Source organism: Panthera onca, chromosome C2 (assembly GCF_046562875.1).
Source record: "Panthera onca isolate mPanOnc1 chromosome C2, mPanOnc1 haplotype 2, whole genome shotgun sequence".
In the NCBI taxonomy this organism is placed as follows: Eukaryota; Metazoa; Chordata; class Mammalia; order Carnivora; family Felidae; genus Panthera; species Panthera onca.
Window position 1 is genome coordinate 46,729,877 of NC_138347.1, and position 23,859 is coordinate 46,753,735.

The 23,859-nt window shown below is 37.5% G+C and overlaps 1 protein-coding gene across 4 annotated transcripts in view; it reads right to left on the reverse strand.

Annotated features, from left to right (window-relative positions):
* Nucleotides 1–23,859, reverse strand: part of DCBLD2 (discoidin, CUB and LCCL domain containing 2) — a 91,118-nt gene that overhangs the window by 33,542 nt on the left and 33,717 nt on the right. For all 4 annotated transcript variants that reach the window (XM_060640172.3, XM_060640171.3, XM_078452928.2 and 1 more), the window contains one exon: nucleotides 7,510–7,647. In XM_060640172.3, the coding sequence (XP_060496155.3) occupies nucleotides 7,510–7,647 (138 nt within the window). The remainder of the gene's footprint in view (nucleotides 1–7,509; nucleotides 7,648–23,859) is intronic.

The following is a 23,859-nucleotide window of genomic DNA, read 5'->3' on the forward strand; positions in this document are numbered from 1 at the left end:
CTGTAGGTGTGTAGGTACTTTGTTCAAGTGCTACAGGATGCAGGACAAGACTCTTCTTGTTGCTAAGTTCTCCCGCCAATATTACCATGTGACCTTGGGCCTAAGTCTTTGTTTCTGTGATAGGAACCTGGCATTAATCTGTACCATCTGCAATTTAGTGAAGGAAAACTTACCTATACAAGAGAACAGAATTTACTGTGATTCAGAATCAAATAACATTTACTCAGTGGCAGATATTAAATGAGGTATTTTACATCTTCTTTTATGTACTAAGATTAGAGATGAAATCTTATGTTTCTCTTAGAAATATTACACTGCCATCTATGGAAGCTGAGTCTACAGTAGGAGCTTAGATGAAAATAGTGAATGCTTCCTTAGGGACGAAGCAGGCATGACTGAGTTAAGTAATTAACAACTTAGGCTATAAGATGTACCTACATGTGGTGAATCAAACCCTCTTCACACCTAAATTCCTATACATGTATATTAAAAAACAAATACAAGAATATTAAAAATATATAAATATAAAATATACGGCATTAAGATATAAAATATTACATTATTAATATACACAAGATATTAAGATTAAAAGATTATAAAACATTAAAATTCTTCTGTGAACTACATGGTATCTAGGGCACTAATAAATACCATCAGTAAGAGCAGCAGTGAAAAATTATGTCATTGGGTAATGGAAGACACCACACAAACACGTACTTACTCCCTTCAAAGCATTGCTAACTCACTAAAAAAATGAAACACATACAAAACACTAAAATCATTAAGGCTCTTCAGGTTATCTGTCAATGTGGAATAAATTCTATCCCATAAATGGAATCACCTCTTTGGGTTAACAATCTCCTAGATTGTTTTTAAATGCTCTTTCTCTGCAAAATTGTTAAATTTACTGGTCAGCACCTTTCTTCTACAAATTGACACCAAAATACAGATATTTTCCTGCATGCATATACATTGCATAATGTACACAAACACAACACATATACATTTGTGTGTAAATAAGGATACATCTAAAAATATGCATATAAACTGAGACTTCATTAATAAAATCTTACTTAATAGTTTAAAAGTTTTAAAATGTTTGCCAGATATGACAATAACAAAAACTAGGGACATATCAGAAACACCAAAAACAGAAAACTAGCTTGGTACTCAAAATACAAAAGTTTGTATAAAAATTACTGTACAATTAAGGTAGCAAACAATCTTAACCCATGCTCTATTTTTAAAACCAAAACCATCCCATGAAAAAAAAAAACAAACATACAAAGCAAAACAAGAAAACACAAAACAACCCGTTACAGAAATCTGCACTCTGTTACAAAGTAGTCCTCTATTCTGCCCCATTTCATTTACAAGTTGATATAACCTAATGTAAGACAGAAAAAAAAGGAAAATATTTGCAAAGAAAAAAAATGTGGTTAAAGAAGGTAGCAATCAGAAAATTTTTAAACTATTGGTGTTAATTCTAGGAATAATCTAACATATAGCAACAATGATCCTGTCAAATGGGAATATTTCCTAGGCCCAGCTGTTGGTAACTTGTAAGCAGACTGTTATCAGATGGTAAGGGGTCAGCAAGCAATAAATAAACAAGTGTTTATGAATTCCAACTAGAAAGTACATTAATACCTACATTGGTTCGTCTTATTTCGCATGAAATTTTAAGCTATTTACTGTTTTTCCCAACAAAAAAAGTACAAACTTTAATATGACCACCACAAAATTCTGGACTGGTGAAATCTAAAACAAACAGGTTTAACATTAGTTTTTAAGTGATGCATTCACATTCTACAGAAGGAGAATCTATCAATTCCCCGCTGCGCGTGCACTCACAGACACACACGCCTGCTCCTCTCACTGATGACACATAACAAACACAGGCTGCCTTAAAGGACCTGAAGTCTTCCATGCAAATGCAGATGTATTTTCTGAGCTCACTGTCCTACAACTAAAATAACTTAAAAAAAAATTATGGCCCAGAGTCATCCCAGAAATGTTGAGTTTGTCCTAGAAGCTGGCTAATGTCGAACAGATTCAAAAACCAGGAATTTGGATCACTCACCTATAAAATTTATTTTATTTTCAAGTCCAGAGGTAAATGCTATTTTTAATTTTACATTTTAGAATGAAAATGTCGGTATCACTTATTACGATAGTGGATAAAAAGATCTGACTTACTGACTCTGGACCTCTGAGCAGCTGCTTTTGCATCTCTCAGTAGGACCAGCTGTAACTCAGGAGTTTCCCTCTATGGAACTTCTCACCGGCGGTTGCTAGCATGTCTAAGATGGCTCTAGGGTCTACATACTTCTTCAGCTGCAGAAAGTCTAGTTGGAATTCGATGGAATTACACCAACTCAGAGTAGAAACACCAGTCCTCTAATAATTACTGCACGTGTTAATATTTTTGTCTTTCCTTGCTACCCAGAGGGGACACACAAAGACTTTTCACTGGTGTTTTCAATCTTTCAAAAATGAGGTTTACAGGTAAGAAAGAGATAATTGGCAATGGAAAAGATTGGAAACTACTGATCAAAAACCATTAAAAATAACAGTAATGGGGCGCCCGGGTGGCTTGGTCGGTTAAGCGTCCGACTTCGGCTCAGGTCATGATCTCATGGTCCGTGAGTTCGAGCCCCTCGTCGGGCTCTGTGCTGACAGCTCAGAGCCTGGAGCCTGTTTCAGATTCTGTGTCTCCCTCTCTCTCTGCTCCTCCCCTGTTCATGCTCTGTCTCTCTCTGTCTCAAAAATAAATAAACGTTAAAAAAAAAATTAAAAAAAAAATAACAGAGTAATGAAACCTTAACTGGACACAAAAGTGATGAGGACAAAGGTACAGTGTCCTAGATATGACCCCAGCATTGCAGCAGTTCAAAGATTCATACAAGAGGGCTTCTTTATGTCCAAAGCCTCTTACTACCACTTACACTCATGTAGGAAGAACCTTAATTCTTTGAAATGTTTCCTTGGAGAACACAGGTCTGATTCTCAAGTCTTTAAGAAGAATTAGAATCTGGCTTAACTGTAGAGTCACATTTATAACAAGAACTCTTAATTCAGTCATTTCTGACCCAGTGTCCTCCAATAGCCTCTTAACTGGACTCCCTACTATTATTCTTCCCTGTCTTCAACTCATTCACAGAGCAGGGAAGGTCGTAAAAACAAAAACACAAATCCAGTCATATCGCTACTACCCTGTTCTAACAGCTTCCATGTCCTCTTAGGAAAAAGCTCCAATCGTGACATTTTCTATAAGGCCCTGAATAACAGAGCCTACTCACCACTCAGTCAACTCCATGTTAGCTGCGCAGATTCTTTTCCGGCTTCTCTGAAGCTCCTTCCACAGGGCCTTTGCATTTGCTGTTCTCCCTAGAATGTTCTTCTGTCTAGAACCTCCCAATTAATCCTTGGGTTCCCACTTAAAAGTGACTTCCTCAGAAGAGTTTGTCTTTTTACCAATCTTCCACTCCTCCAACACTTCTGGCCTCTTTTTTTTTTTTTTTTTTTTTTTTTGAATTTATTTTTGAGAGACAGAGTGAGACAGTGCATGAGGGGCAGAGACAGAAGGAGACAGAATCTGAAGCAGGTTCCAGGCTCTGAGCGAGCTGTCAACACAGAGCCCGATGCAGGGCTCCAAACCATGAACCATGAGATCATGACCTGAGCTGAAGTCGGACGCTCAACCAACGGAGCCACCCAGGCGCCCCATTTCTAGCCTCCTCTTGTCGGAATGTTTCCTTCATCATACTTATCATAACTGCAATTGAGTTACCATGTGTTTAAATTTTTTTTAGTGTTTAGTTTTGAGAGAGAAAGAGAGACAGAGTGTGAGTGGGGGAGGGACAGAGAAAGAGGGAGACACAGAATCTGAAGCAGGCTCCAAGCTATCAGCCGAGAGCCTGATGCAGGGCTCAAACCCACAAACAGCAAGATCATGACCTGAGCCAAAGTCAGATGCTTAACTGACTGAGTTACCAAAGGTGCCCCGAATTACCATGTGTTTAATGCCTTTTCCCAACCTGTACTGTAAACGCCATGGAAGTATAACTAAGTCTTATTTACTGCTGTTTTCCCAGTGCCAGGCATACTGCAGGACATAAGGCACTGAAGGGAATATAATTTTGCAATGTGCTCTTGCATAAAGAAAATTCAACTACCTCACACAAAATTATGGCTCTATCAACAACACATAGTATAACATCAACAAGTGTTTGTGAGAGCTTAACAAATGAAGCTGTTGAAGAAAAATTTTTCATGATCTTTTCAATCCCAAATAGTCTAAATTTCTAGCTAGGATGCTAAGCTGGGGACGTGCAGTGATGTTCCTTGAAAATATTCACAGAATTTAGTGTGGCAGCAAGTTTCCTGGATGGAAACAAACTGAGGCTCTCAATCAAAGCCAATCAGTGTTCAAATGAATGAGTCATTAAAACTGTGTCTGAAAGGCCACCCAAGAAGAAATGGTGAGAAATTCAACCAGGGTTCTCTTGGAGTTAGCCAGTTCACTTCTAACTTCAAATCAAACAAATGCTTCATGGAAGATGCAAGGAAATGGAGAAACAGAAGCAAAAACTCAGGAGAGAGCTGTGAAATGAGGATTTCCCACGATTATGCCTCGGGAAAGTGTTACTATAAAGAAGTTCCTGATTATGGGAGATATTTCAAAAACTTTGGAAGCTGAGATTCACCTAACATAGTGATGTAACCATTTGAAATTCCATAAACATATGTAAGTACAACATAGAGAGTCTGTTATGTGAAAGCACTTTCAATTCTTAAACTTTAACACAGAGCATTTAGGTGTCTGTAGAACAAAAAGCTCCATAATGTAAATACCCAATTAAAAAACTTTTTTTTTTTATAGAGAGGGATACTTATTTTCAAGAAACCTTCAAGTCAATAAATAACAGAGAGAGAGGGGAAAATATGAGAAGAAAAACGATTTAAGCTGATATTGAGAGGAGGAAACTCAAGGAGAGTAAGGAGCAAATGAATTGAGTATTTTCTATCCTCTTACCTATCAACTCAAGACTTTCAAGAAGTATAATTGGAAGGATGGAAATGGACCATCATCTCTGTGTTTTCTAGCTCACTCTTTTGATGGTGGAGGAAATGAGTATGTGTGTGTGGGTATGGTGGTGAAAGGGGGAACATGTGTTTTGCACCCTACTGTGCCATGTGCTTATAGACGCTACACGTAAATTACTAGATTGAGTACTCATAACCAAGCCATGGAGGCTAAAGATGTGAAATGACTGGTCAGAAATCCCCTAGCCGGCTTGTGACACTGGCAGGCGTGCTCCTCCTACAACAACACACTGCCTTACTTGTTCTGGTTCTGTCTTACTTCTGTCTGGTTCGTTTAGCATGATGTTTCCAGTTTTTTTCTTTTCATTATTCCATCCAAATGAGTTTTCTTTCTCACTCTCTCAGAAGAGTTTTATTAGCTTTCCCACCTTCTGCCGTAGCTTAGAAATGGGGAAAAAGTAGACCTTTCTTCCCAGAGAAGAGGGCTTCTCTCTCACATTCCAAATGACACTTTTAATGAGACCTGTAGTGTTTATCTCAAACCCACCAGAGCTGAGAAGGGAACAGCTTGCACTGCCCTCAGTCATTCCCATTGCCCAACACCCTCACTCCTAGGAGCTTCTCGATTTTCCCATTTACACAATATTAGGTAACAGCTTTTTTTTTTAATGTTTATCATTTTTGAGAGAGAGAGAGAGAGAGAGAGAGAAAGAGAGAGAGAGATGGGGGAGGGAGAGAGAGATGGGGGAGGGAGAGAGAGATGGGGGAGGGAGAGAGAGATGGGGGAGGGAGAGAGAGATGGGGGAGGGAGAGAGAGATGGGGGAGGGAGAGAGAGATGGGGGAGGGAGAGAGGGAGAGGGAGAGGGAGAGGGAGAGGGAGAGGGAGAGGGAGAGGGAGAGGGAGAGGGAGAGAGAGAAGGAGAGGGAGAGAGAGAAGGAGAGGGAGAGAGAGAAGGAGAGGGAGAGAGAGAAGGAGAGGGAGAGAGAGAAGGAGAGGGAGAGAGAGAAGGAGAGGGAGAGAGAGAAGGAGAGGGAGAGAGAGAAGGAGAGGGAGAGAGAGAAGGAGAGGGAGAGAGAGAAGGAGAGGGGGAGAGAGAGAAGGAGAGGGAGAGAGAGAGAAGGAGAGGGAGAGAGAGAGAAGGAGAGGGAGAGAGAGAGAAGGAGAGGGAGAGAGAGAGAAGGAGAGGGAGAGAGAGAGAAGGAGAGGGAGAGAGAGAGAAGGAGAGGGAGAGAGAGAGAAGGAGAGGGAGAGAGAGAAGGAGAGGGAGAGAGAGAAGGAGAGGGGGGGAGGGAGAGAGAGGGAAAGAGACAGAGGATCCAAAGCAGGCTCTGTGCTGATAGCAGAGAGCCTGACGCAGGACTCCTACCCACAAACTGTGAGATCACGACCTGAGCCGAAGTCAGATGCTCAACGGACCGAGCCACTCAGGAACCCTGAAGTAACAGCTTTTTAAAAACTTTTAATTATCAACTTAGTTAAATCACTGTTGAATATCAAAATAATCATCTATTTTTTAAATTTAAATGATTGATTTGTTCGACATATCTTTGCATTGGTAGCAGTTCTTAGAACTTTCTTACCACAGTGACCCTAATAGCAGAGGAAACAAATACATGCCACAGAAGCCAAAACTCATGGGAGATTTTGTTCAAGTCTTGGATTTTACCTTAGAAATTCAAGTACGCTTTGCATTCTATTCCATCTAATAGTCTTGGTTTTAATTTTTCCCCCTTTAGATTATAAACATTAACCATCCAGAAAAATATCTCAGGTTTATCTTGTAGCATCTCAGACAGCATGCCCCAGCATACTCCTGGTGGTATGAGAATCTATGCTTTTGAGAAGAATGGTAATGTAGTCTTTAATACAGTACTATGAAATGGTAAACTGTAGATAACAAAGCTTTAAATTTATATCATACATTTCAATAACTGACAGATTTTTCAAAAGTTAGGTCATTTGTGTTCTAATCCTATAAATGTGAAAAATTAGTATTTCCTCTACTATGGAAAGGGAAGTATACAGAATTAACATAAATGTTAGTATACTTTTAATTTTTAGAATTCTGAAACTAATTTTATTTGTAAAATTAATCTGTTTTTTTTTTTTTTTTAATTTTTTTTTCAACGTTTTTAATTTATTTTTGGGACAGAGAGAGACAGAGCATGAACGGGGGAGGGGCAGAGAGAGAGGGAAACACAGAATCGGAAACAGGCTCCAGGCTCCGAGCCATCAGCCCAGAGCCTGACGCGGGGCTCGAACCCACGGACCGCGAGATCGTGACCTGGCTGAAGTCGGACGCTTAACCGACTGCGCCACCCAGGCGCCCCAAAATTAATCTGTTTTTAAGTTCAGTCTTTCTACTCTAATCTCAGATAACAAGTACTAAAAGAAACATTTCATTTTTGTTTTCAGAAATTGTAAAATATGGAAGTCATGGTATAAAGTTGAAAATTACCTTGTTTATCTATAACTGAATATGAGGCCAAAAATCCTCGTCCAGAAACATGGATTCCACTCATGAACAGCACTGTAATTTCATTGCTTTTTGACTCAATTGAATGGTTCATCTGCAACCTGAGACCACAGTATTTGCCTAGGAATAAGGAAAAAAAGAGATTTGGTATGACTCTTATAAAGTCGATAATATTTGCAACAATAGGTAAGAACATCAATATAATATACCAAACTGGACATTAAATAGAAAATGACTAGGATGTTTAGTGATTTAAAATCACTCTGAAGAAAGAAAAAATGAAAATATGTTAAGTAATAACTAAATAATTCAAAAGAAAAAAATGGTACAGGCATCAGTGATCTTACAAAGATTCAATTTCTTGTGAAAGACATTACTCTTTAAAATAGTAGTGAAGAGGGGCACCAGGGTAGCTCAGTTGGGTAAGCGCCTAACTTCTGACTTCAGTTCAGGTCATGATTTCATGGTCCCTGAGTTCGAGCCCCATATAGGGCTGTGTGCTGACAGCTCAGAGCCTGGAGCCTGCTTCGGATTCTGTGTCTCCTTCTCTGTCTGCCCCTCCCCAACTCACTCTGTCTCTCTCTCTCAAAATAATAAAAATCATAAAAAAAATACCAGTGAGGAATTAAAATTAACTTAAAGCACTTCATGCAGGCAGGTGGCTCATAAACACATTAACAGTCAATCAGTAATATTCTTAACATACTCCCCAGAGTGCCCCTAGATTCCTGGGCTTAGGGCACCCTGAAACTTTTTCAGACTCCCTAAATTTCTCTCCCAAGGATTACTGAAGTTCTAGTCAATCCCTTGAGGTGATCATGCCCAGTCCGACAGCTTTAACTATGCTCTGACAATTCACATTTACACCTCTTCCCAGAGCTTTTCCCTTGAGCTTCAAATATTTATATCTAAATGCCAACTTTTAGGGGTGCCTGGATGGCTCAGTCAGTTATACGTCTGACTTCATCTCAGGTAGTGATGTTGTTTCTCTCTTTCTCATGAAAATAAAAACATTAAAAAAAATTAAATGCCAACTTTTATCCTTTAATACTTAATAGACACATGAAAATGACATGTCCTCAGTACAGATTAATAAAAGTTTAAGAAAAAAATTAGAGCAAGATATACACCAACAACTAATAAAAATGCATTTTCTTATGTGCTTGCTAACCTAAAAGATTCTGAATAAAGAATAACATTCCAAAAATATTTGGGGCTGTGGTAACATCATTCTAGAATGAGAGTAATGTGTGCTTCCACAAACACCATTTTCAAGGACTACACATGATTTTGTGAGTAACATATCCCAAGGAATCAACAAGAAAAGCCCACCAGAACTTGTAAGAAAGTTTAACAATATCACAGGATACAAAAATCAATTATATTTCCACATACTAGTCACAAATAATCTGAAATGAAATTTTAAAAACTTTGTAATAGCATCTAAAGATTAAAATACTTAAGGATAAATTTTTTTGTTAAAAATTCAAAACCAATACACTAAAAAATAGAAAACACTGATAAAATTTAAAGGAAAGCTAAACGAACTGGGAGACAGACCAAGTTCATGGACTGGAAGACTCAATGTTGTTAAGATGTCAGTTCTCCCAACACTGATCTATTGAGTCAATCAATCTCTACCAAAACTAGAGTTTTCCTTTTCCTTTTTTTTTTTTTTGATGTGTTTTATTAAGCAAATATATATTTTTTTAAATTTTATTATTTTTTAATTTACATCCTAATTGGTTAGCATATAGTGCAACAATGATTTCAGGAGTAGATTCCTTAGTGCTTACCCATTTGGCCCATTCCCCACACACACAACCCCTCCTGTAACCCTCTGTTTGTTCTTCATATTTATGAGTCTCTTCTGTTTTGTCCCCCTCCCTGCTTTTATATTCTTTTTGTTTCCCTTCCCTAATGTTCATGTTTTGTCTCTTAAAGTCCTCATATGAGTGAAGTCATATGATATTTGTCTTTCTCTGACTAATTTCACTTAGCATAATACCCTCCAGTTCCATCCACATAGTTGCAAATGGCAAGATCTCATTCTTTTTGATTGCCTATTAATACTCCATTGTATATATATACCACATCTTCTTTACCCATTCATCCATCGATGGACTCTTTGGGCTCTTTCCATACTTTTGCTATTGTTGATACTGCTGCGATAAATATGGCGGTGCCTATGTCCCTTCAAAACAGCACACTGATATCCCGTGGATAAATTCTTAGTAGTGCAATTGCTGGGTCGTTCTATTTTTAGTTTTTTGAGGAACCTCCATACTGTTTTCCAGAGTGGCTGAACCAGCTTTCATTCCCATAGAATTTTCCTTTTTCAAAAATTAATAAGGCTAAAATGCATATGGAAATGCAAAGGACATAGACCAAGCAGAACAACATAGTGAAAAAGTTGGAAGACTAATATAACCCGATTTTAAACTTATATAATACTACAGTAAACTATAATACTGTAGTAATCGAGACAGTGTGATACATTGTAATAGCAAATCTCTATCTATATCTAAATCTTTATTCGTATCTATATCTACACCTATACGTATATCTCTATGTATTTCAATGGAACAGAAAAGAGTTCAGAAATAAGCCCACATATGTGGTCAACTGGTTTCTGACAAAGGTGTGAAGGTAACTCAGTAGATAAAGGACCATGCTTTCAACAAGTGTATTAAACCAGGTGGATATCAAAATGCAAAAATAAATGAACTTAGAACTTCACTTCAAGTCAAAATGGATCACAGACCTAATTCTAAGAGCTGTACTTATCAAACTCTTACAAGAAAACACAAGAGAAATCTTTGTGACTTTGGGTTAGGCCAATATTTCTTAGATCCAACCCCAAAAGGGAAATCCATTAAAGGAAAAAATGAGTAATTTGCACTTCATCAAAATTTAAAATGTTTCCTTTTGAAAAGATACCATTAAGAAAATTTAAAGGCAAAATACATACTGGGAGAAAATATTTACAAAACATTAATCTGATCAATAACTATTATCTGAAGTGTGTAAAGAATTCTTACAACTCAATTTAATCTTGTAAAATGGGCAAAAGATTTATAAAGCCAATCTATAAAGATGACCTACTACATGGCAAATAGGCACATAAGATGGTCAAGAGAGCTAGTCATTATGGGGCGCCTGGGTGGCTCAGTCGGTTAAGCGTCCGACTTCAGCTCAGGTCATGATCTCACAGTCTGTGAGTTCGAGCCCTGCATCAGGCTCTGTGCTGACAGCTCAGAGCCTGGAGCCTGTTTCGGATTCTGTGTCTCCCTCTCTCTGTGACCCTCCCCCGTTCATGCTCTCTCTCTGTCTCAAAAATAAATTAACGTTAAAAAAAAAAAATTTAAAAAAAGAGAGCTAGTCATCAGAGAAATGAATATTAAAGCTACAATGACAGACCATGACACCCCCATTGGAATAAAAGACTGAGTAATAATAATCAAAAAGACTGACAATACCAAACATCGGTGAGGATGTGGAGAAACTGGAACCTTCAAACGCTGATGGCAGAACTGTAAAATGGCAGAGCCATTTTTGGACAACAATTTAGCAGTTTCTGAAGATGTTAAATAAACATATGTACATATATAATCCAGCAAGTACACTTCTATTATCCACCCAAGAGGAAAGCAACCATATGTCCACAGAAAGACTATGCAAATGGTCACAGCAGTATTTCTCATATTTGCCCCAAACAAAATAACTTAACTGTCCATCAACTAATAAATGGATTAAAAATGTGGTATATATCCATACAAAGAACTACAACTCACCAAGATAGGAACAAACTAATGATGCACACAAAAACATTAACGAACCTCAAAACCATTATGCTATACAAAAGCTATTTATATTTCTAGAAAAGACAAAAAAAATTAGAGGTAGCAGATCAGTGGCTACCTGGGACTGGGGGTAACGTAGAAATGGACTACAAATGGGCACAAGGGAACTTTTTGGTGTGACAGAAATTTCTAAATCTAGACTTCAGTGATGTTGCACAGCTATATAAATTTACTAAAACTCATCAAACCATGCATTTAAAATAGGTGAATTTTATGGTATGTAAATTATAGCTCAATAATGAAGTTTCTCAGAAGAAATACACACAATGAAACAATTTGTATTGTCAGAAACCATCAGGTGTTTCATACAAAAAAAAAAAAAGTACACAAAATCAGACACAGCAGAAAGAGGCTTTCAAAGATTTATTCCGAGCGGCCATACAACAGCTGAAAAAACTTGAACTCTAATACATCAGTGGACTGCTCAAAATAACACTACTCGTCCATCAGAGGTGAAATCAGTCCGGAGCCTGGGTCCTCCGCCTTGTCCCGTACCTTATTCTTCTGCACACTACTCCCCACTCCTGGTGCTGACACCTTCCCGGGGGCTGCAGAGAGGAACATTTAATACAGCACGATATTCTCCCCTTTGAGGGATCTGGGGCAGTCGCTGCTCTCTCCTTCCCACCCACAGCAGTAACACCCTTTCGCTTTTTCCTTCCGCATCCCAGCAACAGCCTCACTCCTTAACTAGGTTAGTAAATGCTTCAGCTTGTCTTCTGATGTAAGCCACCTAAATATCTCGCAATACTGCTTTCACCCTTACCTGAATTATGTAAATCTACACCACCTTCATTTTGAGATTAACTGCAGAGGCACAGCCTACTCCTTCCACTTTACTCTAAAGCCATTTTTAACTTTCCAAAAGATCACATACAAGTAGAATTATGAAATTCAGCCGTATTTTTTAAAATAAGTTCTTCTTTACAACTGTTTTTCCCTGTCAATGAAAAAGTACTACACTTGTACTACAAAAGTACTACATTTCATTTTTTTTTTCAGAAAATGAGGACAATTTAACCCTAAAGCCAGACTGACAGTTGTCAGTTAAAACGAAAACCCAAAATTCTAAAACATCTAACACTGTCTACAGCTTTTATACATAGAACTTTTCTTTCAAGACATAATTCTCCAAAGCTTTACAACTTCTGAATTATTTTATAAAATAAGCTTATACATGTGATAATTCTGTAAAAACTTTTAGGATGAACAGAGTAGTTGTACCTAAGAATAATTTCAGGCCCACATCTGAACACAGTAACATATCAGAGACAGAAATCATATTTTATTCTATGTATCAATGTGTTTTACTTTATTTTTACCCCTCAACTTGGAAACGTAAATTCAATTTTTCTGTTCTGCAGTCAGATTAGCCTGACAGAAACTGACAAAGAAAAGCCATTCCAACAAATTTCCTCCCCTTGAGGCACAGAAAAGTTGCTATTATGTCTTACAGTGAACCACATCCACAACCTTATCACAACTGGTTTTAAAGTGGCCGTATGACTCTCTGGTCATTGTACACAACTTTTACGAAAAAGGTGCAAAGAAACAACAACCAAAAGAACTACTCTAAAAATAACAAGGAGTATACTACATTTACAAAGTTAAAAAAAAACAAACCTGAATTTGAAAGCCAAGAACATTCACTCTCTAACTTCTTGATTTATTTAGCATTACAAAAGACCAAACTTCAATGTGCATGTGCATTAACACACACACTTGGCCTTAGGTAATAGGGTGTTCAATATCTCTACATCTCTACCTGTATCTATCTATATAGTCTTTGCTCATCCTTTATTTCTTTAAAAACACCTACTGTGGGGGAGAAAAAAAGCTTTCTATTCCTAAATATGGCATGCAATTTAAATAAAGCTAGCAATATTTTTTTAATGTTTATTTTTGAGAGAGAGAGCACAAGTGGAGAGGGGCAGAGAGACAGGAGGACACAGGATCCAAAGCAGTCTCTGCTGTCAGTTTCAGTGCTGACAGCAGGGAGCCTGATGTGGGACTCCAACACACGAACCACAAGATCATGACCTGAGCCGAAGTCCAACACTCAACCAACTGAGCCACCGAGGTGCCCAAAAGCTATCGATATTTTTAACATTCAAGCAAAATGACACTCAAAAAGTTCTACAAGTTATTATCTGCGTATACAAAAAGATGATTAAATCTTCAAACTTCAATACTAAATAACTCAAAAATAGACTAGTAAATAGAATATTAAATACTATATTATTTTTAAATACTAAAGATCTTCAAATAATGACCTAATATAAGCAGTAAAGTACAAATGTTATTCCATGTCTTATCTCAAATGTTAAAAATATCAGAACCTATAAAATTTGTTAGCAAGGCCAAATGTGTGCAGAGCTGGTGCCCATCACATTATATCTTTTCATTTTTTTTTTTAATTTATTTTTTATTTTAGAGAGAGACAGAACACATGCAAGCAGGGGAGAGGGGCAGAGGAAACGATAGAGGGAGAGGGAACGGGAGCGGGAAAGGGAGAATCTCAAGGAGGCTCCATGCTCAGTGTGGAGCCTGACTGGGGGCTTGATCCCAAGACCCTGAGATCATGACCTGAACCGAAATCAAGAGTAGGACGCTCAACTAACTGAGCCACCCGGCTGCCCCCACATTAAATCTTAAGGCCAAATGGGAATAGGTAGAGGTAAGAGAAATTACATACCTAGGATCTCTACACCTGTCAGTTAACACTTGAAAATGTGATCAAGTTTCATCTGGGCTCATCAGCACTAGCTGTTCTTTGCCACTTAAGAATCTATGTATGTGTGATTTTATTACAAGGCTGACCAAGGCCCTCAGTACAAATAATAACTTTTCAGATACTCTTAGGTAAAAATGAAAAAGATCATACTTAAAGAATATTATGGGGGTGCCTGGGTGGCTCAGTCAGTTAAGCGGCCAACTTCGGCTCAGGTCATGATCTCGCGGTCTTTGAGTTCGAGCCCCGCGTCGGGTTCTGTGCTGACAGCTGAGAGCCTGGAGCCTGTTTCTGTTTCTGTGTGTCTCTCTCTGCCCTCCCCCCATTCACGCTCTCTTTCAAAAATGAATAAATGTTAAAAAAAAATTTAAGAATATTATGATGCCATGCAGACGTGTCTTTATAAAAATTTTATCATGTATACTAAAACATGATAATGTGGACAGAATAGTACAAGTATTTCCTGTTAGCACTGCAGCTTTACCTCCTGCTTCATCATTGGGGTTACCTTGTCCTCTGAAATGTGAATAAATTCAAAATGTGGTGGAAACTAAACTTTAAAAAAAACTACTCTTCTGCAAAATTCAAAAGGCAGTAGGTACTAAAGAACAGATAATCTCAGTTTTTTAAAAAAAAAAAAGGAAGAAAAGGACTTTGTAGGTGCTCAAGTGAGTTCAAGATATACTAGATAAACACCTGCCTTCACCTCTTATTCCCACCTAAGGAATGTGATTTACCCATCACACAAGTAATGCAAGCACTTAGCAAAATACTCTGGGAAAGAAAGAAAAAATTCATTCCTAATCTGGGCAATATACTAGTTAATTCTTTAATTTCATCTTCTTAGTTTGGCCATTCAAAGACACTCCTAAATTAACATAAATCATTTAACTGCTACCAATTATAGGTCCTGCAAATGGCTTTCAAACTCAGCCAACATCTCTAAAAGTTTCTCCTGGATAAATAAGAGAAGAATTTCAAACAACACTATATGGATATATACAGAAAATTCTAAATACAAAAGTTAATCAAGTATGTTAACAACCATAAGACCTAAAAAACACTGGTTTATAGTTTAGAAAAACTCATGCTCCTTGGGGCACCTGGGTGGCTCACTCAGTTAAGCATCTGACTTTTGGTTTTGACTCAGGTCAGGATCTCACATTTCATAAGTTCAAGCCCCACATCGGCCTCTGCACTGACAGTTCAGAGCCTGCTTGGGATTCTGTCTCTCCCTTTCTCTGCTACCCTCCCCCACCCCCCACCGCTTGTGCTCTCTCTCTAAATAATTAAACTTAAAAAAAAAAAGAGAGATTTCATGCTCCAGGCAAATGAAAATGTTTAAAAAATCATTACCCTCAAGAAACTAGAGAAACAAATTAATTTCAAAGTGAGAAGAAGAAAAGATTTAAGAATTAGAGAAACCAGTGAAATTGAAAACAGGAAATTAGTAGAGAAAATTAAAAAGCCGAAAGTTGGTTCTCTGAAACAAAAGTCAGTAAGGCTCTAATAAGGCTAATTAAGAAAAAGAGAGGACGCAAATCACTAATATTAGAAGTAAAAGTGCAAATACCACTAATGACACCATGGTCATGAAAAGATAATAAAAGAATAGCATGAAAAAATCTATGTCCACAAATTTGATAACCTAGATCAAATGAACTGGTTCCTTGAAACACAATTTGCCAAAACACTAGCAAGAAGAAACTGATAACCTGAATAGGCCTATATCTATTTAAGAAATTCAATCAATAATTAATAAACTTTCAAAAGACAAAGCACTAGGCACAAATGTGTTCACTGATACACGTTACCAAACATCAAAAAAAAAAAAAAATTATACCAATTCTCTATAATCTCTTTCAAAGGAAAGAAGCAGAGGGAATACTTTCTAACTTATTCTATGAAGCTAGCACTACCATAAAACCAAAATCAAACCCATTACATGAAAAGAAAACTACAGGTCATGGAATAGGCCATCCAGGTTATTTATCACAGGATACACATAAAAATCCTTAACAAAACATTTAAAAAATCAAATCCAACAATGTATTAAAAAGAATTATACACCATGATCAAGTGTGATTTATCTCAGGTATGCAAGGTAGGTTCAACATTTTAAAATCAATTAATGCAATCCATCACATCAGCATGCAAAAGAAAAGTATCATGATCAAATCAGCAGATGCAGAAAAAGCATTTGACAAAATCCAGCATCCACTAATGATATAAACTCTCAGTGAACTAGGAATAGAAGGGAACTTCCTTCGGTTAGTAAAGAATATTTACAGGGGCACCTGGGTGGCTCAGTCGGTTAAGCGTCTGACTTCAGCTCAGGTCATGACCTCGCAGTTTGTAGGTTAGAGCCCGCATCGGCTCTGGGCTGACAGCTCAGAGCCTGGAGCCTGCTTCAGGTTCTTTGTTTCCCTCTCTCTCTGTTCTTCCCCCACTCATGCTATATCTCTGTCTCTCAAAAATAAATAAACGTTAAAGAAAAATTTTTTTAAAGAATACTGACAAAAAACCTAAGCTAACATCATACTTGACAGTGAGAAATTCAAAGCTTTTCCAGTAAGATCAGAAACAAGGCAAGAATGTCCCCTCTCACCACTCCTGTCAAACATCATACTGGAAATATTAGTTAACAAAGTAAGACAAGGGGGAAAAAAAGTACACAGACTTTAAAGGAAGAAATAAAATTGTGTTTGTTCACAGATGATATGACTATCTATGTAGTAAATCAAAAAGAAGTGAACAAAAAACTCCTGTAACTAATAAGCGATTATACAAGGTTGTAGAATACAAGATTAATAGACAAAAGTCAATTGCTTTCTTATATATCAACAATAAACAAGGGGAACTTGGAAATAAAAACGCAAAATTTACATTTTACATGAGCAGCCTCCAAAATGAAATAGTTAGGTATAAATCTAATAAAATATATGTAAGATCTATATGAAGAAAACTACAAAACTCCAAGAGTGAAATAAATGGAGAGAGGTTTCCCATTCATGGATAGGGAGACTAAATTTTGTCAAGATGTCAGTTCTTGCCAACTTTATAAGATTCAGTCTGATCCCAATCAAAATCCTAGCAAGTTGGGATAATTAGATATTTGCATGTAAAAGAATGAAATTGGACTCCTATCTCATACCACTCACAAATATTAACTCAAAATGGATTAAAGACTTAAATGTAAAACCTGAAAACATGAAATCTCTAGAAGAAAACACAGGAATAAAGTTCCTTGACATGGGTCTTGGTAATGATTTTTTGAATATGACAACTAAAGCACAGCAACACAATAAAAGATAAATAAGAAGGACTATATCAAACTAAAAAGCTATACAGCAATGGAACAAAAACAGACACTTAGATTAGTGGAACAGAATAGAGAACCTAGAAATGGACCCACAAACATATGGCCAATTAATCTTTGACAAAGCAGGAAAGAATATCCAATAGAATAAAGACGGTCTCTTCAGCAAGTGGTGCTGGGAAAACTGGACAGACATGCAGAAAAATGAACCTGGACCACTTTCTTACACCATACACAAAAATAAACTGAAAATGGATGAAACACCTAAACATAAGACAGGAAGCCATTAAAATCTTTGAGGAGAAAGCAGATAAAAACCTCTTTGATCTTGGCTGCAGCAACTTCTTACTCAACACGTCTCCAGTGGCAAGGGAAACAAAAGCAAAAATGAACTATTGGGACCTCATAAAAATAAAAAGCTTCTGCACAGCAAAGGAAATAATCAGCAAACCTAAAAGGCAAGTGACGGAATGGAAGAAGATATTTGCAAATGACCTATCAGATAAAGGGTTAGTATCCAAAATCTATAAAGAACTTGTCAAACTCGACACCCAAAAACCAAATAATGCAGTGAAGAAATGGGCAAAAGACATGAAATAGACAATTCTTCAATGAAGACATCCAGACTGCCAACCGACCCATGAAAAAATGTTCAACATCACTCATCATCAGGGAAATACAAATCAAAACCACAATGTGATAACACCTTACATCTGTCAGAATGGCTAACATTAACAATTCAGACAACAGATGTTGGAAAGGATGTGGAGAAAGAGGATCTCTTTTGCACTGCTGGTGGGGATGCAAACTCTGGAAAACAGTATGGAGGTTCCTCAAAAAACTAAAAATAGAACTACCCTACGACCCAGCAATTGCACTACTAGGTATTTATCCAAGGGATACAGGTATGCTATTTCAAAGGCGCACATGCACCCCAATGTTCATAGCAGCACTATCAACAATAGCCAAATTATGGAAATAGCCCAAACGTCCATCAATGGATGAATGGATAAAGAAGATATGGTGTATGTGTGTGTACACACACACACACACACACACACACACACACACAGTGGAGTATTACTCAGCAATCAAAAAGAATGAAACCTTGCCATTTGCAACTACGTGGATGGAACTAGAGGGTATTATGCTAAGTGAAATTAGTCAGCCAGGGAAAGACAAATATCATATGACCTCACTCATATGAAGACTTTAAGACACAGAACAGATGAACATAAGGGAAGGGAAGCAAAAATAATATAAAAACATGGAGGGGGACAAAACAGAAGAGACTCATAAATGTGGAGAACAAACAGAGGGTTATGGAAGGGGTAGTGGGAGGGGGGATGGGCTAAATGGGTAAGGGGCAGTAAGGAATCTACTTCTGAAATCACTGTTGCACTATACACTAACAAATTTGGATGTAAATTCAAAAAATAAAATAAAATAAAGCTATACAGCAAAAGAAACCATCAATAAAGTACAAACACAACCTATGGAAGGGAAATAAAAATATTTGCAAACCATGTATTTGTAAGGGGTTAGTATCGAAAATATATAAAGAACTTATACAACTCAAAGCAGAAAACAAAATAAATAAAATAACCCAATAAAAAAATGGGCAAAGGACCTAAACAGACACTTCTCCAATGAAGATACATGAAAGGCCAACACGTACATGAAAAGATGCCAACATCACTAGTCATTAGGGAAATACAAATGAAAACCACAATAAAATATCATCTCGTCTGTTAGAATGGCCATCATCAAAAAGGTAACAGATACCAAATGCTGGTGTGGATGTGGAGAAAAGAGAGAACCCTGTGCACTGTGGGACTGTAAATGAGTAGTCACTACAGAAAACAGAACAGAGGATTCTCAAAAAAATAAAAAATACAACCACCATAAGATCTGGCAATTCTACGTTTGGTAATATATCCAAAGCAAACAAAAACTGACTGAAAAAGATATCTGTACCCCGACATTCACAGCAGCATTATTTATAATACCCAAGATATGGAAACCACTTAAGTGTCCATGGATGGATGAATGGATACATATACATACAACAAAATATTATACAACAAATATCATTCAGCCATAAAACACGCGGACACCTTACCATTTGCAATAACACTGAAAGACCTTAAAGGCATTATGCTAAGTGAATTAAGTCAGAGAAAGACAAATACTTTATGATCTCACTTATATGTGTAATCTAAAAAAACTCACCAAATGCACAGAAAATACTATCAGGTTTATGGGCACCAGAGGCAGAGGGTGAGTGGGGGTAGGGGGTATATGGGATGATGGATGTTAGTTGAACCTACTGTGGTAATCATTTTACAATATATGTAAATGAAACTATCATCCTGTACAGCTTAAACGTACATAGTGATATGTGTCAGTTATTTCCCAACAAAACAAAAAATCTCAGTGAGTAATTTAGTGAATATCAACAAAATGATTGTAAAGGATATATGGAGGGACAAAAGACCTAGAATAGCAAAAACAAAAACAAAGAAAAACAAAGTTGGAGGACTAACACTACCCATCTTCAAGACTTACTATAAATATATTAATCAAGACAGCGTGATATTGTATAGATCAATGGAATATGGCCAAATGATCTTTGACAAAGGAACAAGGCAATACAATGAAGCAAAGGTAGTATTTTCAACAAATGGTGCTGGAATGACTGGACATCCACATGCAAAAAAAATGAATCTAGACACAGACCTTATACCCTTCACAAAAATTAATTCAAGAAGTATTACAGACCCTAGTAAAATACAAAACTGTAAAACTCCTAGAAGATAACACAGGAAAAAATCTGGGTGACCTGAGTATGAAAATGACTTTTTAGATACAACACCAAAGGCATGATCAATGAAAGAAATAACTGATAAAGTGGACTTCATTAAAATTAAAAACTTCTGCTCTGGAAAGACAATGTCAAAAGATGAGAAAACCAGCCACAACAAACTGGGAGAAAATACTTACAAGATACAAACGTGATAAAGGACATATGTGATAAAGGAATCTTACCCAAAATATATATATATATAAAAAAAAAAACCTCTTAACACTCAATAAGCAAACAACATGAATTAAAAATAGGCCAAAGACCCTGGCAGACACCTCACCAAAAATATACAGGTAACAAGCATATAAATAGATGCACTACATCACATGTTATCAGGGAAATGCAATTACAACAATGAAATATCACTACACACCTATTAGAATGGTTAAAATCCAGAACACTGACAACACTAAATGCTGATGAAAATGTAGAGCAACAGAAACTCTCATTCATTGTTGGCGGGAAATCAAAATGGGGGATTCTTTTTGGGATTTCTTGCAAAACTAAAAAGTCTTACCACACAATCCAGCAATCACACTCCTGGATATTTACTCAAAGGAGTTTAAAATTTATGTCTATATAAAAATCTGCACATGGATGTTTACAGCAACTTTATTCATAAACTGTCAAAAGTTGGAAGCAACCAAGATCTCCTTTAGTAGGTGAATGGATAGACATTGTGATATGTTCAGACAATGAAATATTATTCAATACTAAAAAGGAATGATCAAGCCACGAATAGACATAAAGGAAACTTAAATGCACATTACTAAGTGAAAGAAGGCAATCTGAAAAGACTACATATTGTTTGATTCCAATTTTGTCACCTTCTGGAAAGACAAAACCATGGAGACAATAAAAAGATCAGTGGTTGTCAGGTGTTGGAGGAAGCAGGATGAATAGGTAGAGCACAGAGGACTTTTAGGGCAGTGCAAATACTCTCTTGTTGATACCACAATGGACAGAGATGACACATTTTTTCAAACTTACAGAATGTGCAACACACACCACATCATTAGCAGTCAACGAAATGCAAATCAAATCCCAATGAGATACTACTTCATACCCACAATTCAAAGAAAAATAAGTTGATAAGGATCTAGAAAAAAAATGGAACCCTAATACGCTGCTAGTAAATAGTGCAGTTGCTTTGGAAAACAGTCTGGCCGATCTTCAAACGGTTAAACATGGTGTCAGCATGTGATCTAGAGATTATACTTCTAGGTATATACCCAAGAGAAATGCAAACCTATGTCCACACAAAAACTTGTAAATGATAGTTCATAGCAGCATTATTCATAACAGGAAAAATTACAAACAACATAGCCAGTGTTCTGAAGTTATCCCAGGGTAAGCTGTCATGAAGAGATGGTGATAAATCTGGAAGAAGGAACAATGTGACTTTTTTTTTTTTTTTTTTTTTTTACATTTTTGAGAGAGAGCGCGCACACACGCATGAGGTGGGGAAGAGCAGAGAGAGGGAGACACAGAATCCAAAGCAGGTTCCAGGCTCTGAGCTGTCAGCACAGAGCATGACGTGGGGCTCAAACTCACGAACCGTGAGATCATGACCTGAGCCAAAGTTGGATGCTTAACTGACTGAGCCACTTAGGCGCCCCCAATATGACCTTTTGAAAACAGAAGGAATTGTGAGAATTATTTATCCAGACTCAGCTGAAAAAGAAAAGTATCTCTTGCCTTTTGGGAGAAGGGATGTAACTCAAGGGGAGGACATGCAAGATGTAAGTGGGTCATCTGTGTGGAGACGGTTTGGATGCATAGGAAACTTGAGTCTCAGTATGATACAAGGAAGCCTCAGCAGAGAAAGTGGCTAAGGACTCCCAACTATGCTCCAAAGGAAATGGACTTAAGGGCCTCAGGAAAATGTGGTGGGGCAAGAACCAATTCTAAGTGCATAAGCAGTAGTAAATGTAACTATTTCCTTTACCATGGAAACTCAGGTTTCCAATTTTTCCATACTTTAGATAATGGCACACAGATTTGTTAAGTATAACTTATTTCCATATTTAAAACGATTACTGGGGCACCTCGGTGGCTCAATCAGTTAAGCATCCGACTCAATTTCAGCGCAGGTTTGTGAGATCAAGCCCCACACCAGGCTCTGTGCTGACAGTGTGGGGCCTGCTTGGGATTCTCTCACCCCCTGCCCCCTCCTCTCTCTCTGTCAAAATAAATAAATAAACTTGAAAAAAAAATTCCTCTGGTATGTGACATTCCTATGCTTCTAGAGTATTCTCTTAACCGGATTCCTGCCTTTAAAAATTTTTTTTAACTATCTGTATATTACATATATGGTAAGAGGGAGATTTTCCTGGGTTTGCCTGACCTAATCAGTTAGGCCCTTTAAAAGCAAAGTGTTTCCTCTGGTTAGTCCATTAACTGGAAATTAGAAATGCCTGCTGGCCTAAAAGAAAAAGAACATCTATGTGCTGAACACTACAGGTGGTCTTTGGAACTGAAAACAGTCCCTGGGCAATAGGGAGCAAGAAAATGGGACCCCAGTTTTACAACTACAAGTGAATTATGCCAACAAGCAAAGAGCTTGAAGAGAACCTCCAGCTTCAGAAAGGAACCACATCCCTAGATGATTACCTTGATTTCAACCAGGCAAGACCCTGAACAGGGAATCCAGTCATGCCAAACCCAGACTTCTGATCTACAGAAACTGAGATAATCAATTATGCTATTTTAAGCTGCTAGGTTTGTGGTAACATTACAAAACAACACAAAACTAATCTAACCAGAAATCTACTTTGGTGTACAAGCATACTTCATTTTATTGCACTTTGCCTTATTGTGCTTTGCAGATTGTGCCTTTTTTCTTACAGGCTGAAGGTATGTGACAATCCTGCATCTAGCAAGTCTGTCGGCACCATTTTTCCAACAAACATTTGCTCACTTTGTGTCTCTGTGTCACATTTTAGTAATTCTTACAATATTTCATGCTTTTTCATTATCATTAGAGTTGTTATGGTAATCTGCGGCCTGTGATTTGATGTTACTGTCATGACTGTTTGGGGTGCCATGAAACCCGTAGGACTGGCAGACTTAATCGATGTGTGTGTTCTGACTGCTCCTCCAAACAGTCATTCCCATCTCTCTTCCTCTTCTTAGGCCTCCCTTTACCGTGAGACCCAACACTATTGAAATTAGTCCAATTAATAACCCTTCAGTGGCCTCTAAACATTCAGGTGAAAAAGTCGCACGTCTCTCACTTTAAATCAAAAGCTAGAAATCATTGAGCTTAGTAAGAAATGCATGTCAAGAGCTGAAACAGCCTGAAAACTAGGCCTCTTATGCCAAATAGCCAAACTGTGAAAGCAAAGGAAAAATTCTTGAATGAAACTAAAAGTGCTTCTCCAGTGAACACATGAATAAGAAAATGGAACAGTCCTACTGCTGATGTGAAGAAAGTTTTAGTCTTCTAAAGAAAAGATCAAGCCAGCCACAGCATCCCCTTAAGCAGACACTAATCCAGAGCAAGGCCCTAAATCTGTGAAGGCTGAGAGAGGTGAGAAGGCTGCAGAAGAAA